This window comes from Hirundo rustica, chromosome 4 (assembly GCF_015227805.2).
Source record: "Hirundo rustica isolate bHirRus1 chromosome 4, bHirRus1.pri.v3, whole genome shotgun sequence".
NCBI lineage: Eukaryota > Metazoa > Chordata > Aves > Passeriformes > Hirundinidae > Hirundo > Hirundo rustica.
This window is the reverse complement of record NC_053453.1, coordinates 68752486-68769699: the sequence shown is the minus strand read 5'-3', so window position 1 is coordinate 68769699 and position 17214 is coordinate 68752486. Positions and strand designations below refer to the sequence as shown.

Sequence of the window (17214 nt, the reverse complement as noted above, 5' to 3'; positions counted from 1 at the left end):
CTGACCTTGGACAAAGAGCTGGAACAAAGACTGTCACCGTGATGATTAACTGGGATTTTTGCATAAATGTGAAGTTCGTCCTTTTTAAAGGGAAATCTGATCCACAAGCATAGGCTGAAACAAAAATAAATGTTCAAAACTGTAACAGTGATACGGGTACAAATTGTACGGTCCATTAAAATTATTTCCAGAAAAGAAAGATACAATAACTCTCTGATTTACTCTGTCTTGAGATTTTCAAGAGAAGGTATGATTTGCTGAAAAGTAATTAGTAGGTGATAATCATCTTACTATCAGATCCTGGTGGAAGAAAGATGTTTTTATGATGAGAGCAACTATTTGGCCTTAATTATCTTCACTGCAGAAAAACTGCCCATACTCTATTAGAACTGAACAAGGCAGCCAGCTTTCAGCTCCATCCAGAAAAATGGTTTTTAGAAAGAAAGCCCGAGAGGAAAGAATTGAAAAAACAACTCAGTACGTTATCTAAAGGTTTTTTCCTAAAAACATTTTGGGAGTAATGGAAGGGAGAAGTTACAGAAATGCTTGCGACAGAAAAACCAACTGGGCAAATATTTAAGTCTCTGTATCTAGAATTTCTTTCCATTTTTGCTAGTGCAGAATTTGCAATGTTCCTTGGGCATGTGTTGTAGCAAATGCAAATGCATAAGAGTTGTCTTGGCAAGAAGTTAACAGCAAGTCCTGTGCAGCTGTCCACAATGGAGAGAAAATATATCCTTCTACGTTTGGGGGAGGATTGAAGGAACAGCAAAAGGGGAGAGGGTTAAACCCTTTAAAGGCTAAAAGACATTCTCCAGAAACACGCCTTCCTTGGCTTTTCTTCCAGAGCACTCCTGTGCCTACGCTCCCAGACTTTCTCCTCCTCCTACATAATTCTGGGCTTGTAAACCTGAAGCTTTCAGTGACAAGTTTCTTCAGCTCATTGACAGGGTATTCACATGTGCGTGGCACGAATCCCAGAACAAAAAAGTCATGGAGATTTTGCTTTTCAGTCATGGTTCTCGAGGAGAGAGGCCTGTCTGCTTCTCATTGAACCCTTCCATGCAGACTTTTACTGTAACACTATGCAAGTTACATACCTGGGGTAGGTTGGAGAGATGCTCTAAAGAAGGGCAGAGGAGCATCAAGGGGGAAAGAGCAAAAATCATGAGAAGAACCAGACAGGTGAACCTGTATTGCAAAAATTCATCTGTCAGGTAATTAACAGGTAGACGTGCTTTGCCAGCAGCCATGAAAGGCCACTGGTGAGAATCCACTGAGGGTAAAACAACATGCAAAAATTGTGGGCTGAAGAAATTGGGCTTGCAACATTAACTAACTCTGTAACTCATGATGTCAGCACATCTGTAGAACTCATTTGCTCCACAGCTGGTCCTAGGTTTTTGTTGCTTGAGAGGACTAGAGGGTTAAACTGTATTTTGGGGTCAGGAGGCTCTCTGACTGCATTTCAGCCCCAATTACAGAGTCCTGTGCACTGACAAAGCCTATGACACCACTCTACCCTCAGCATGCCACATTGCCAGGTCTTACACATGGTGTCTCTTCCATTGCAAAAAAAGTGTTAGTCAGTCTAACTGTATAAGTGCAGGTCATTTTGTTTGGCTCTTTAACACCTTCTTTGAAAGACTTTCTTCTGAGGGATTAACCTTGTTGGGTGTTTAATATGCAAACACCTATGTATTCATCCTTACATATTCATCTGAATATTTCATATTGCTTTATACCCACTTTTTATTTTATGTTAGTAATACAACATATGGAATAATTTCATGCTGTCATCCTGAACATTCTGGATACTGCCACCTTTCCTCATAATTTCTAAAGTAATTATTTTTTTTCCCCCCTCAATTTCAAGGATGCGTTAAACATCTAATTCCTGGAACCTGATTGTTGCAAAGGATTGAGAGAGTTGCCTTCATCCAAGTGCATTTGGATTCAAGGATATTCAGGACTGGAGTGCTTCATCTAGACCTTGGCAGGGAGAGGAGTGGCCAGGCACAGATTTACCAGAACTCTCTGGTTTTAGACAGGGAATTTTATTCTGGCTCTCACAGTGAAATTCTGGGCTTTACCGTCTAAGAACTACCAAGAAATCATATCACAATCATTCTCCCATCTTTGTGTAGCTGCTTCAATTCGTGGAAATATCCTGTGTCAGGCAGGTAAGCCAAGCTTATGGCAGTCCAGCATAAAAATATCCCTTATCCTTCCCTCTTCTGCTGAGCAAAAGCACGAGCTGTAGATGAGCCAGAAAATACTTGATACTCTTTGAAGATTCACCTGTTCTGTCTATAAGCGAGCACATCTTCAAGGGATGGTAAAGTGGAAGTCCTATTACAAATCCTCTTATAGAGAATCATTATTACAGCGCCACGTAAAAGGAGAATCTAAGGATCTCAACAGAGCTCTCCTTGGGCATTGTACACTGAGGCTAAGAGAGCAAGCTCACTCCAAAGTCTCAGTTAGAAAATGAACAAGGTGCAAAAGCAGGGAAATGATGGATGTACACTGCAGCTCAGTGACTGAGCCAGAGACCATCCCATTCCTGTAATAGCCAGCTTAATCACAGAGGTTGATCCTTCCCTGATCTAACAGGATGGGAAGAGTGGGCCAGGCTGTGTAACTCTGACTGCACCAGCTGAAGTGGGAGCATCAGTCATGCTGGCTGGCGTTGCTGGCGCCCACTGTCCCCTTGAAGGCTCTGCCTCATAGAGCAGCCGGCTTGTTCTCCGCCTGTGCAGCTCTCTCCGGCACTCATGCATTAAGAGGCAAGCTCCAGGGACTCTCTCCAGCAGTCCTAATCTTTAGGGATTAGGCATGACCACTTTCCTCTAGGCATATGAACCGTCTGCATCCCTTCTAATCTGCTTCCCACAAGTGCTGAGAAGCCCTGTTGTTAAGGATATGGAATTGTTAGGATGTGGAAGCACCGGCAGAACAAATGCAAAACGTGCAGAGGATTTTTCTTCCTCTACATTTCCTGACCAAGCAGTGATATCTACTCACCAATATAAATTATTTGCTGTGTTATAGTGTTAGAAAATGTATCTGCTTTGAAGATTTGTGCTGCTATTGCTACATACACACACACTCAAGTCTTAAGGGTTATTCCAAATCACTTTATAGCAAACACCTGAATTAACTGTATCTATGTGCCAGCAGATAATCCCCAAAATAAGCTTCTTCAGAACCAATTCTCATGTTGCTGGTGAATGCATCCAGCCCTAAATAAGATGAAGACTGAAAGGGATGCATCACTGGAAAACTGATGAGCACTGTCTTCTTTAGAAGCAGCAAAATATTCATAGGTGTACAGACACATGCACTGCAAAAAGCAGTGCCAGCGTTCTGCATAATCCTGGCGTTTAGATAATTATACTAATTGCACTGATATTATTTAATGGCAGCTTTATATTTCAAATATTTAATTGGATTACCAAAATATGTCCAGCATTAAAATGCATCAGCTATTGGAGCCACAGTCAGTTTTCTTTTTCAGAGAGTCAGACACTAATTTCTTCTGGTTGTAAAAATGTTCACAGTGCCTCAGCAGGCCAAAGGTTACCAGGCAAGCACACTGAAGAAGATGACTTGTCAGATAGCACACTCACAGTATAGAAATCAATTTTATAAAGGAGTCAGTTTTTAAATTGATTTTGGATGTAGTTGACTATGATTTAACTTCCTTCCCAGCTATTGCACAAAAAGCACTGAGGTGTGGTGCCATTTTCATTTCATTTCCCCATTGCCTTTTCCATTCTGAAAATCGCTTTTCATCACGATGGGGTTTTTGCTTGACAGGTTTTCTGGCAGATTAACAGGGCAGCATCCCACCTCCCCCGGCCTGCATTCCCCGCACCAAGAGAGACCGAGCGTGGACAGCCCGCACTCCACTTGCTTCCCTGCTGAAACGCATCCCCTCTGCCCCTGAAGGAGCAGCAATGCAGAAGCCGAGGAATCGTTCCCATAGCCAAAAGATGATAGAGAATCGGGGGAAATTAACATAACCATTGACAGTCCCTGAAAGCTGAACTAAATAGAAGCTTGGGAAGCATCCTCCCCTCCGGAGAGCGAGAGTGGCAGAAACAGACACCAGCAGATAATGCTCCAACAGGCTATATTCTGCTTTAACCTTCAAAAGCTACCATTAGTAAGCCAGAGAAGTACATTCACCCACCAGACAAACACCACAACTTCAGCTGGCTACTCTCCATTAAGCACTGAAATAACTCCTCCTTCTTTTCACTTTCTGCGGAGAGCGAGGCCAAGCGCCCGCCCGGCTCTCCCGCTCTCCGGGAGGGACGGGGGGGACACAGCGGAGATGAGCAAGTGTTCCCGGGGGCTGGGGCCGGGGCTGGCATGGAGGAGAAGCGGAGGGTCGGGTCCCGGGCACCCTCGCCCCCGGCGGCCCGGGAAAGCAGCCGGCTCCGTCCCTGCGGAGTGATGGATGGAGGGAGGTGCGCGTCGCGTTGGGGGCTCCGCTTTGTTGGGTTTCACCTCCTGATCCCTTTCGCTTCTGCTCTGCTGGGCTGCAATAGCCACCTCGGCTCCGGCTCCGCGGGTCCAGCTCCCAGTGACCTGCCGCGGAGGGGATGAACTGGGGACGGCCCAGGGAAAGGCGAGAGAGCATTATTTATCCACCACAACTTCTCATTGTCGCGGGGCAGCGCTCAAAAGACTCCGAGCAGTTGGCTTTAAATAAAGCAAGCATTGCTTCCCTTGTATTTCCCCTCAGCAGTCGCCTTAGTATTATTATTATACTTCTATAGCTTTTGCTTTCGGACCTTATAATTATGTCACACAGCAAGGGAAACCGCCAGCATCCCAGCATCTGGTGTGCGGTTGCAAACTTTTGTTTTAAGATTTGAACTATTTATAGAAGGAAAACTTTGTAGGATAGTAATTTCCTACGGTTTTGAGAAAAATATGGCTACGCTTATATTAAAAGGGTGTATTTATTTATTTATTACGACTCCTTCCTCCTGTATTAAAAAAAAAAAAATAATAACCACAAGAAAACCCCCACCAACCAACCAAAGATAGCACGGCAAGCTTTTTTTACAAGCTATCGGTCACCTACGCAGCAGACATATCCCTCCTCTGAACAGAAACAGGCAGCTCTGGCTGAATTAATCTAACAGGCTTCCAGAAATCTAAGCGCTATTAAAAGTTGGTGGCCAAGACTTGTGCATGTCACTAAGAATTAAGAATGTAGAAACAGGCTTTTCGTTTCTTTTTACGGCTGTGTTTATTCCTGCTTTTCTCCCGTAGCAGTGGGATATGGTTTTTTCCATAGCCCACAGAAAACAGACGGACACACACACACACACAGAGGAACACACGCACACGTGCTTGTTTATGTGCATGTGCTCCTGTGCGCGCATGCAGAGGAAAAGAAACCCCAAACATATATAAATCCACACACAGTTCAGGGATAGGACCTCAAATTCGCATCCGTAGGGGCACAAAAAACTGAGGTCGGCACGGGGGTGGGAGAGTAGGGGAATCCGTCCGGCCTCAGCGGCCGAGATAAATGCGTGGCCGGGGATGCCCAGGCGGGACTCCCCATCATCCACAGGGGTGAACCCCTCTGCCGCAGCCTGGGCAGGCTCCGAACCACCCCAGAGCTCCCCAGGGCCCGATCCCCGCGGTCGGGCATGGAGACCCTTGCCCCGGGGCTGGGGGGATGCTCAAGGCTCCCCGATTTTAAAGCGGCTCCCTCCGCCGGGTACCTGCCGCCCCAGCGCCCTCCTCTCCGCACGGCGCGCTCGGGTCTCCTCCGGAGCACAGGAGAACCGAAGCTCTTGAGAGGTCCCCGGCAGCACCTCTGGACTCCGGCTGCAGTCCCGGCCGGGCCCGGCTCCCCTCCGGCAGCGCGGGGACCCCGGCCCACCACCCCCGCCACCCTAAACGCGGCGGCCGGGGGACACGGGGATCTGCCGGGGGACCTGCAGGAGAACGACGGCGGACGCGCTCCCCTCAGCCCTCACGGACAGCCCGGCCGCTTCTTATCCACCGCAACGATAGATACAGATATAGATATTAAAAAAAAGAGACCGAAATTCCTCGCAGTCCCACCCACCGACTCTCATTTCCCCCACCCCTACCTCCACCCCCTTCCTCACAAGGAAAAGGTCCTGGAGCCAGCTCCAACTGCGGGACTGGAGATCCCTCCGGATCGAAAGCAGCCGGCCGGCGAGCGCCTCGGCGCCGGGGGCTCTCGGCGGGCGGCCCGGGCTCGGGCGCTCGCCGCCGGCCGCGGCGGCCCCGAGCTCCCCGGGATCTCCGCGCACAAACAGCCTTCCCCCGACGGGCGCGAAGCGATGCCCATCTCCGGTTTGGCAGGAGGAGGAGTCGGGGTCGGAGTCCCCAGGGGAGACGCCGGCCGCTCCGCGTCCCTTCGCCCCGCCGCCCTCCCAGGTGCGCCGCCCCCGCTGCGGGCACGCCGGGCCCCGGCCTCGCCGGCGGGGCAGCCCCGGGAGTTACCTGGCGGTGCGTCCCTTCCCCCGGCGGGGTCCGACCGGCAGCGCCAGCACCGCCACCAGCGCAGCATCTCCTCCTCCTCCGCCGCCACCACCACCACCATCCTCACCACCACGCACCGCACGGAGCTGCCGCCCGTGCTGGTTTCTCCCGGCTCCCTCTGCTCGCTCTGCGCATTGCCCCTAGGCAGCTGCTAGCGGGGGCAATGCAAACGGTATTTCGGAAAAAAAAAAAAAAAAAAAAAAAAAAAAAAAAAAAAAAAAAAAAAAAAAAAAAATCTGGATCACTTACAGGTAACTCCCACTGGTAAGGATGAGGAAAATCTGAGGGTAATACACTGAGAGTAACACACTGCGAGATGAAAAAAGGATCATGGCTGAATCCCGTTTACACTCTTGAGTTCGCTTCCTTGGTTATTCCTTTCTGGCCCCCCCTGGTCGTAATTCCCCACCCTTTTTGGTGTCAGCTGTGGCTTGAATCTGAGTTGGAATCCAGTCCCTTGGGCTTGGGGGGGCTTTGTCTGTTTGTTTGTTTGTTTGTTTGTATTGTTGTGTGTAGTATTCCCCTGGTGCTAATGCTGCTCCCTGTGCAGAGTGTGTGCTGCTGCTGCTGCTGCTCTCGCTGCTGCTGCTGCTGCCTCTGGGCTCCTGCCTGTCATGTCTCAGTGGTTGGAAGTTGTTACAGTGGGTTCTCGTGTTGGAATGAGGATGGTTTAAGGGATTTGGATGGCAGAAAGTGCCTCTCTCTCTCTCTCTCCCTCTCTCTCTGTAACTCTCCTGAGACCCGAGGCTGCCATTGGGCAGTCAGTCACTGCAATCCGCCTACTTTTTTTCTCTCCCTCTCCCTCTCCCTTTTTTTTTTTTTTTTTTTTTTTTTTTTTTTTAGGGGGAGGATGACAATGGAAAGACACTGATCTAGCTCGGGCTGCAATGAATCCGTGCTCCCTGGCTGAGCCCTCTCCGTACGCCTCGCCCGGCAAGCGCTCCTTTCGAGCTCCATGGGGCATTTTAAACTCCCCCCCAGCTCTGGGTGGGCTGAGAGCTCCCTGCCCCTGCCGTGGCACCCTTAGCTCGCCCCGGGAGAGACTGAACGAGTTGGCAGCTCCCAACTCCACTCTCGCTTAATCGCTTTATTGCGGCTGTCCCTGTTCCACCGAAGGGTTCCGCCTTCCCTCCAGCCTCGGAGGGGGTTTGGCTGTTGCCGTCCCCCCGATGTTAAAAATTAGGCTTCGATTTCAGGAGCAACGTCAAGGGGAAAAGGGACGTATATGTAGTCAAAGCCTTACTTAGTGAGAATTAAGACATGCACACCCGTAGCTTCCTGGCGAGATTGGGTTTCGCCTGAGAGCAGGGAAGGGAAAGGACTGGTGTGGAACAGCCGCTGCAGGGAGCGAGCGGGGGGCGGCTGCCGGCGGCGACCGGCTCCCCACACCTCTCTCCGCCCCCGCAGAAAGAGCTTTCTCCTGAGCTCTTCCCTCTCTTTCTCTCGCTCCCGAGGAGATGCGAGTCCGAAGAGACGTCTCCCGGCAGGTTTGTCGCCTTTCCCCGCCTTCCCCCGGAGCCGAGAGGCTCCTGCCCCTTGGCACCGCCGCTCCCCGCAGCAAAGAGATGCTCGACCCTTCCAGCTCAGGCGGGCAGGAGACAGTCGCTCTTCCTCCGCATTGTTGGTCGTCTGTCCTTTATTTCGGAAGTGCTGAGAGCGATGGTGAAATACGTGCGCTGCGGATACCGGGGCTGGGGGTTGAAAACGAGCCCCGAAAAAGAAACGGCCACCGAAGACACTTGAACCGAAATGCGGCTGAAGTGAGCAAGAAGCGGGCTCCGAAGTGTCCTCGGTCTGTGAGTGTTCGTCTCAGGTTAATTGCCTAATGACTGAAGACGATGTCTTGGCTAAGAGCTCTACCAAACACCCTGGTGACACCTCCTCCAGTTAACCAGTCCCAGAACATGGGCGCAGCTTTCTCAGAGACACAACGAAATATTCCCTCGGTTGGAATGGGAATTGCAGAATTGGTGGGAAAACGTTGTGCGCCGCTCAATATGGATAAAAATCTTCTCGGGGTTGGGTTGCTTTAAACACTTTTCATCTGCAAGTTCAGCCCAGACGTTGGGGCAGTCAAGGTCCTTTCCAGAAACTCTGATCTCGATTAACAAGAGACGGAAACTTAAGCCTTTCAACGATTATTTACATCCCAGAACCGTCTTGTTTATATTTATTTAAGATTCTAAAATGAACGTATTTATACTTCTGTAAGTGTGCATGCACGTTTATATATAGCGAAAGAGTCAGGGGTGTGCATCTCCTGCAGCGCCCTTTCCCCTGACAGACATGTGGCTGGGGCAGCTCTGCAGAACGTGAAACCAGCAGAACGAGAAACCACTTTGAATATTTTATTTCTAGTATTTGTTCCTCTTCGGACAGGTATTTTAAATGCGCATCTGCATTTAAAGATGTGCCTGAGGGGGAGAAAGGACCGGGAGAGCGAACTGTAAAAATGCAGAGTAAATGTCGGCAATGGAAAACTTCGGTCTTGTGCTGGAAAAGTTTGACCCACTCCCCCTGAAACGAAGACATTTTGCTAATTTCCACAGTTTTCAGGTCGAAAATTACTTTATCCACAGACGTGTTGCGCCGGGGAAGAAAAGTCGTATAAAGAAACCAAACCATGCACTTTCTTTCCGGGGTGTTAATTTTTATTCTAAAACCACGGGCCGGTTATTATGCCGAAAAATTACTGATGATGAATGATGACGATGAGGAGGAGGATGACAATAATGACGATGATGATAATAACCTTGTAAATTCCATCCAAATGGTTTCTATACGTGTGTCAGCCGGGGCAGCGAGAACTACACTCATTTTCTTGATTGAAGATGAAAACATTCCCTTCAATAAAATGTCGCACAGGAAGAGAGGTATTGTCGGTAACGTCTAATACGGGCACTTCAGCATCTGTCGCTCCTTTTCCCACCAACAGCTGCATTTTGGACAAAATGGGGCAGAATTACACTGAAATAGTTGCCAACGCTATAGTCGGGAAGGCATTAGTAAACTATCCGTGCTACTTTTTATTTTTATTTTTTTCCCTATCATCTATCTATTCCCAGCCGCGGTTCCTTTTTTTTTTTTTTACCCCAAGCCTGTGGAGAGTCCAGCAGACGGACACGTGGGAAGCCGGGAAGTTGCTCCAGGCGGGCAACACACCGGGTCCTTTCTGGGCGGAACGGCGCGTTTCTTGTATCTCACCGAGCTGCAAGCCCAGCGCAGGGGCAAAGAAGGCGACAATGAGACTCAGAATGAGCGGAGTCCGGCCGATGGGAGGGCAGGGAAGGCGGTGGCGGCAGCACAGCGGCAGGTGCCCCAGGAGGGGCAGGGGTGCGGATGGTCCCCCCGGCAGCCCCGGGCAGCGGCCGGGATGTGAACCGCGCCGTCTCCTCCCGGGGCCTCGCCGGCTCCCGGCGCTCCACGTGCTGCCCGCCGTCGAGGCTGCTCCTGCCGAGGGCCGGGGGGACACGGCCGACCCGGGCGGGCTTCCCGCCGCCGGACAGCCCCGGGGACGGAGAGGGAGGCGGGATTTCGTTGGTTTTTACCGCAAACGCCGCAAAGCCAAGGCGAACTTTGCCGCAGGCGGGGCGAGTGGGACCGCGTCTCACGTTGCCCCGCGGCAGGGTCCCCGGGAGTTCCGAGAGGGCGCGGTGTGCTCCGGCCTCCACAGAATGGGCCGGGGTCCCCGATGTCCGTAGCCCTTTGCGTCCTCAGCTCGGATGGGCACGAAAGAAGCGTTCCTGCCGCCCTCCAAAGGGATGCCGACACCTTTCGTTGCTCCCTTAGACAGCGCCAGCTCCCGCCACCCGCATCCCTCTAATGTCATAGTGATTTTCTCCTCGCGGGAAAAGGGGCTCATCCCGGCTCCCTGTGGAGCTGCCCGGCTGTCACCCTTCTTTTCGTCCAGAATAAAGAGAAAAAGGGTGGGGTTTGCCCCCAGATCTCTGGTCCGGGTATTGTCCGCAACTTCATCTTTCTGGAAGACACATCTCTCATACCCATACATACTTCTGCTGTGATTTGCTTCTGTGGTACTGCTGTGATTTTTAATTTCTGACATATTTATTAATTAAACGGTATCCGAATGCTCCGTGATCTTGGCAGGAAATATTTGCTTTTCAGTCCTGCCTGAGGTCAATACTTGAGGTGACCTGTAATCGCGGGGGGCTACCTGCAGTCGGCAGGGCTGCAGATGCTTTATGCTTCGGTGCCTGGAAACGTCATCGACAGAAATATTTAGGGATGCTTCACCTCACTCCTGCTTCTCCAGCAAACTGGGGGACAGGAAATAGAAACGGGAACAACGGAAGATCCCCGAGAGGAAGGACTACCTGAGTGGGACCTTGCTCTCTTCTCCTAACTGGAGGAGATAGTGGCTTCTTTATGGGACCCTGCCATGTCACCCTATGCAACACCCCGGCCCGTCCAACAGCTTATGTGTTGCGTTATTTTCTCTCCTCTCGGCGTCATGTTTGCTAAAAGTAGAGCTTTTAGCACGTTTTATAAAAACACGAAGACGCGCTCAGCAGCAAGCAAGAAAGAAAGCAACAAACAAACAAACAAACAAAACCCCTGCCAAGCCTCCCCTCCTTGCTGTGGCTGACACGAACGCTCTCTGCTTCCCGCTGAAAATCAACCGAATGCCCTGGAAGACATTTTATCCACCTTCACCTCCCTCTTTTCAAAGCAAAGGGCTCACCAGAAAAGGCATCATTACTCCCAAAGGATATGGTTTCAACAAAATGGTAGTTCCAGTGGCTGATGAAATAGGAAATAATTGCATCCCACATGCCTAGCCTCGAAGTAGCCCTGGATCTCAGAGCAAAATTCTCTCCTATTGTTCAGAGAAAGTGAAGTATCCTCATCGCCTTACAGGCATGGTGATGGATCTGATAGGGTTTCGGCAAAAGCTTTTACTGTTCCTGATGTCCGCTCAGTTTCACTTCCAGGCTCAGTCCGACAGCATTCTTGTGTTGGTTTGGTGGGGTTTTTTTTGTTGTTTTTTTTTTTTTTTTTTTTTCCTCTCTCTCTCTGAATCCCTTTCTAAAATACCCAAAAACAATTTCGAAGAGAGATCTGCCTTCCAGATTGCAACATGTGCCCAATCCTCTGTTCCCTTCCGCCGCAGCGAGAGCAACAGCTGTACCATCGCCCTTATTTTGCAAAGGGTTTCCTTTGAGCTCGCCTGCCTCTCTGTGAGGGGTGTGCTGTACAAAGTCCTCACACTATTGAAGTAGACTGGGTACCCTGTCATCGCTTCATTTATGGATACACAGCCTTAACAAACTCACCACACGTCTAAACTCCCGGCGATCCGAGCCTAGAGGGGGACAGAGCCCATCGCTGCCGACCCCGGCTGCGACAAAGGGCTGCGCAGGTTCTCGGCCCCGCAAAGGTTAGAGCACAGAAAGGACCTGTCTCCGGCGGGCAGGATTCGGAGCTGCCCCCGGGCTCAGCCGGGGCAGGGGCGGACGAGGGTTCCCCACCGGGACAGGGCAGGGGGCAGCGCGGAGGGCGGCTTCCGCGCCCCTTCCGCATCCGCGCATCCTCCGCGGGTCGCCTGCGGGGCAGCGCCGTGCTTCGCCGGCCACGGCGGCGGCACCTGCGGCTGCAGGGGCGGGCCGAGAGCCGTGCCAAAAATACCTAAATAAGCAAACACAAAGGGATGCCAGCCGGCTGGTGCCCGCCGAGCGACCCGCAGGGAACCCTCCGGGAAGCAGCCCGGCGCGCTGCAAATGGGACAGCTCTGCCCTTGCTGCCCGCAGCAGCGGGAGCTCCGGGTGTGGAATACAGATCCTGCGTACAGCTCCCTTCTCATCCCCGAGGAGCGCAGTTTAATTCCTTCCCCCCGCTGTTTAACCTTAATCCTCGGCTCTGGAGCTCTCCCTCTTGAAGATTCCCCCCCTGTGCTGGCCCCCTCCTCCCGGCGCTGCCCGCGCTGCTGACAGCGGGGCCGGGGCTGTTCCGCCGTTCCGCCGCGCACCGTGCGCGGAGCAGCGCCCGCGGCTGCGGCTCCCGGCGGGCAGGGCCGGGCCGCTCCTCGCTGCCCGCCGCCCTCCCGCTCCGCTGCCCCGGCCGAGCTCCAGCCCGCCCGTCGCTCCGGGGAGCTGTGCCCGTCCTCCTGCCGCCCGCGGGAGCTGCCCTTTGGCTTCCCCGTCCTCTCCCACGTATTGATTTCAAGGTGGGGAGCGAGCGTTTTTGGATTGCAACTCACCTTACGTGTTCTCGAGCATAATAAATAAATAAATAAGTAAGAAATCCCGCAGCTATGCAAAGACAGGATCTTTAAAGGGTTTGTAGTTCGACAGGTAAGGACTCGGCTGGGGCTCAGGAATGTGGAAATTCAACTCAAGTCAGCCTACTGCGACGAGCAATATTAATAAGGGCATACAGGCACTGGGGGGAGAGGCAGAGGGAAAGAGGGCGAAACTTGGCAACCAAAATAACCGCGTGCTCTCGATGGCGCTGATCAAACACCGAGGAGCAAACAGCGGGCTCCCCGGGAGCCCCCGCCGCACCCTCCAGGGCCCCGGGCCGGTGCCTTCGCCTGAGCCCGCTCGGCTTCCCGGGAGCACAAGAGCAGAGGTAGCCGGGCCAGTTGTCAAGTTAATTTCAACACGTCCGTGTGATGGATAGAAACGCAAATTGTGTCTAGGCCTGCATAAACCAAATCCCTGAGCGCAGGTTCAGAGCAGGGATTCCCCTCCTCCCGCCCCTTTCGTCTAATACCTCAGCTCTGCTCTATTGTCCTAGCAGCAGCGCCTGAGTTAACTCTGTCAGGCTGCCTTTTCTTTCTTTTATTTTTTTTTTTTCTTTTTTTTTCCTCTGAGGGTACTGTAAGCCAGAGATAATATTTAAGTTCGCTTAAGCAGTACAAAATAAAAGGATCCGTCATCACCCGCGACCGGCTCCCTGCAGGCTCGGGGCGGGCGGAGCGCCTCGCCGCCGGGCATGGCCCGGCACTGGGGGAGACCCACGGCCGTGCTTCGGGGGGCTGCCGGCGCTTGAACACCCGGGGGCGGACAGAGAAATAATCACAGCTTTTATTTTTCTTTCCTTTTTTTTTTTTTTTTGTTGTTTTTTTTTTTTTTTTTTGTTTTTTCCTCCTCTGCAGTATTTTGCTCCCAACTCCGCACTAACGTGACCCAAAAGCCGAGGAGATTTGTCGTGCAGAAGGACTTACCCTAATTTGACATAGATGACTCCAAAGCATAGAAACACGTAGAAAATCCACTTCCGAAAGTTTCTGTGCATGATCTAGAAAATGGACTGAGCCATAAAAATTGCACAAAAAGCCGAACTGATCTTGTCGATTAAATCCCAGTCAAGAGCATTGCTGAAGCTACCCAGGAGCAAAGCCGGCCGAGCTGTAAAAAGTCAACTCCGCGCAGATAGGCAGCTCTTCCCAGAACCATGGTGACCGAAACCGGCTCCGATATTAAAGCTAAAGAGGAAGAAAAAGCGGAGAGGGCTGCTCAAAACAGTAAAACAAAACCCCAAGACAGACAGTCTGAGGGAGAGAATGAGCAAGCACTGATCTTGATCAACTGCCTCATAGAGCCCTGAAGTTCAATCTGTTTTTACTTGTTCTGACTTCCCCAGGTAACACTACGTATCTTGCAATCTATGGCTCCAGGTAGGAGGATCTCTCTTTCTCTCTCTCTCTCTCTCTCTCTCTCTCTTTCTCTCTCTCTCTCTCTCTCTCTCCCTCTCTCTCTCTCCCGCTCTTCCCTCCACCCCGCATGTGTCAGGATCCAATACATATCTTATCTGTGTGTGTGCGTGTGCGAGCTGTGCGTGTGTTTGTGTTTCAAAAGGCATGTCCTTAAGCCGGAGTGTTGGGGAAAACACATGAAACGTATCCAGTAAGGGAAATAAAGGACTCGTCCTCTCAAACCGAAGCATTTTTTCATTTCCTCTAGTATGGTAACGCGGCTGGATTTGCAATGTAGGACTTAGCAAAAGAAACTGTTAAACTTTTTTTTTTTTTCTTTTTTTCTTCTTTTATTTTTTCTTTTTCTTTTATTTTTTTTTCCCTTCTTTTTTTTCTTTCTAAACAAATAGAGGCAGGCGTTAATCCCCACTTGCTGGCAGCTCAGTATCCTAAAAGGCAACGTGTGTCCAGACTGCTTCTTCAGCCGTTTGACCCTGCTGGACACAAATGCCTGCCACCAAATTTGATATCATTTTCTGCAGTAAAAAATTATTCTTCCTCCTTTGAGAAACAGATACACTTGGCTTTTAACACTAGCTTAGGATACTCGGTTTGCTGCTCCTACAGCGATTAATCGGTGGGACAAAACCTCACTTTGTGCTCAGAAACTAACTGTGGAGCAAGGCTTCCTCTTCCTTCTGTTTTTTTTTTTTTTTTTTTTGGTTTTTTTTTTGTTTTTTTTTTTTTTTTTTTTGTTTTTTGTTTTTGTTTTTGTGGTGGTTTTTTTTTTCTGTTTGTTTGTTTGCTTTTTGTTGTCGGTGGTTGGTTTTGGTTTTTTGTTTTTGGGGTTTTTTTCTTTCATTTCTTTCTCTCTGTTTTTTCTATTTTTCTTCCTGGCCGATTTCTGAGCTGCTCCGTTTATTCCTGCATTCTGTGGAATTATCTGTTCCAGCCTACTACACAATGTGTGCCTGTCCGGAGGCACAGATCTGCATGCATATGCACGCTTAAATAGCACTCCGGTACAAGTCTGTGGGCTGCAGGGAGTTACACAGATGCGGGAAAACTCGTGCACCTCTGCCCTCTCCTACACACACATTCATATACGTGTAGCAACAGTCAGCACAGATGGCTCTAGGCATCTCTCAAAGAGGATCGGCTAAACACACACCAGGAAAGGCTGAAAGGAAAGCAGGCAGTGACAAGCAAGCAAAAGAGGCTGAACACAGAACTTCATCGTAAAGTATCTATCCTGACGGAGAAAACAAAGGATTTTTTAAAGGCCAGCCGGACTGCAGTGGTTGAAGAGGCGCAGTGTGAAATCGCAGGTCATGTTTAAGCTCCCACAGTAAAGGCTGCCCGCACCTTGTCATCACCCACCCAGCCCACAAAAACGGGGTCCTCTCCAGGCATCATGCAGAGACCCCAAACCAGTCCCTGAGTCCCTGCGAGGGGAAAGGGAAGCGAAGCGGGACAGAGGAGGGCCGTGCTGGGGAAGGTGGGCTCAGAGCGAGTCCCCCAGTAGCGACCAAGGCGGCCGAAACTTCCCATTCCACCGCCAGCTCCGATTCCTCTGCTGCGGATCGGTTTGGCTCTTTTCCCCCTGCATTCCTCAGTTTTATTCTTTAATGATCAGCACTCCGGCTCTCGGAGGCAGCCAGCTCTCCTCCAGTCCACTCGGCTACACTGTCATCAATACTCAACTACAGACAATTTGTCCTTTAAAAATGCCGTCTTCCTTTCACACTCATTTCCTTGTATTTAAATGTCATTTAAATTTTTTTTTCCCCTGACCCAGCATAAGGGGAGGGGGAGGGGGGTTGTTCTTCATCCCCACTATTTTTTAAGCTTTTTTTTCTGTGAGATGAGGCCGTGTTTCACAGAATCACAGGAATCCCAGGCACATGGTGCAATTCTCGGGGCTGTCCTGTGTAGGCTCGTGAGTTGGACTTTGAGGATCCTTATGGAGCCCTTCCAACTCAGGATATTCCATGGCTCTTCGGTTCTACGTTTCGCTTTTGCAGAACCACGTCTCCAACAGCCTCATAACTTATCTCCACAGCTGCCTCCCAAACTCTTCGACCAACTCCAAAAGGTCACTCGCGATGCAGCCCCGCCACCACCCCGCCACGTGTGAATCTTTTTTCCCCAGATTTTGAAAGCTTTTGGAAACGAAGCGTCACGTGCCCCTCACGAGAGTCCCGGGGATGTTGTGGAAGGAACAGCGGGGTACGCAAAGATCTTTGCGGCGGGACAGGACGAGGCGGGCGGCAGGACCGGGAGATGCCGAGGGTGGCGGCGGGCCCGAAACCGCGGTAGCGGGCGGGTGTCGCGGGGATGTGGGGATGTGCCCTGGGGATGTAACCCGGGGATGTGTCCGGGGCACTGCCTCAGGGATGTGCCCCGGAGATCTGTCGGCAGCGCTGTCCCGGAGATGAGCCCCGTCGGTCTGTCCCGGGATGAGCCCCGGCAGTCGGTCCCAGGATGTGCCCCAGCGGTCTGTCCCGGGGATGTGCCCCGTCGGTCTGTCCCGGGATGAGCCCCGGCGGTCGGTCCCAGGATGTGCCCCGTCTGTCTGTCCCGGGATGTGCCCCGTCTGTCTGTCCCGGGATGTGCCCCGGCGGTCTGTCCCGGGATGTGCCCCGTCTGTCTGTCCCGGGATGAGCCCCGTCTGTCTGTCCCGGGATGAGCCCCGGCCCGTCGGTCCCGCGGGGTCACAGCGCCACCCTGCGCTCTGCGAGCGGAGGCTGCGAGCGGCGCGGTCCCGTCGGGATGGGATGCGCTCAGGAGCCCCGGAGCTGCAAGAGCGCAGCACCTGGAGCTGCCCCTGCGCTGCCTCCCTTTGTCCCAGCACCCGCGCACGAACCCGGGCGTGGGTTCGGAACCGGCGTGCAGGGGCAGGCTGCCTCCCCCGCGTGTGCAGGAACTGGGCTTTCACCGGCCAGGGAGATTAGGACGAGCGAGGGGTCCGCATCACAACTGTTTGTTGTTACAGGTCTGCTCTACAGACC

General features: G+C 51.6%; 1 protein-coding gene across 1 annotated transcript in view; it reads right to left on the bottom strand.

Annotated features, from left to right (window-relative positions):
- WNT7B (Wnt family member 7B) overlaps positions 1 to 7210 on the bottom strand; it is an 85161-nt gene extending 77951 nt beyond the window's left edge. The window contains exon 1 of the mRNA XM_040062007.2: positions 6796 to 7210. Coding sequence (XP_039917941.1) covers positions 6796 to 6878 — 83 coding nt within the window. The 5' untranslated portion in view covers positions 6879 to 7210. The remainder of the gene's footprint in view (positions 1 to 6795) is intronic.
- Positions 7211 to 17214: the final 10004 nt, after the last annotated feature.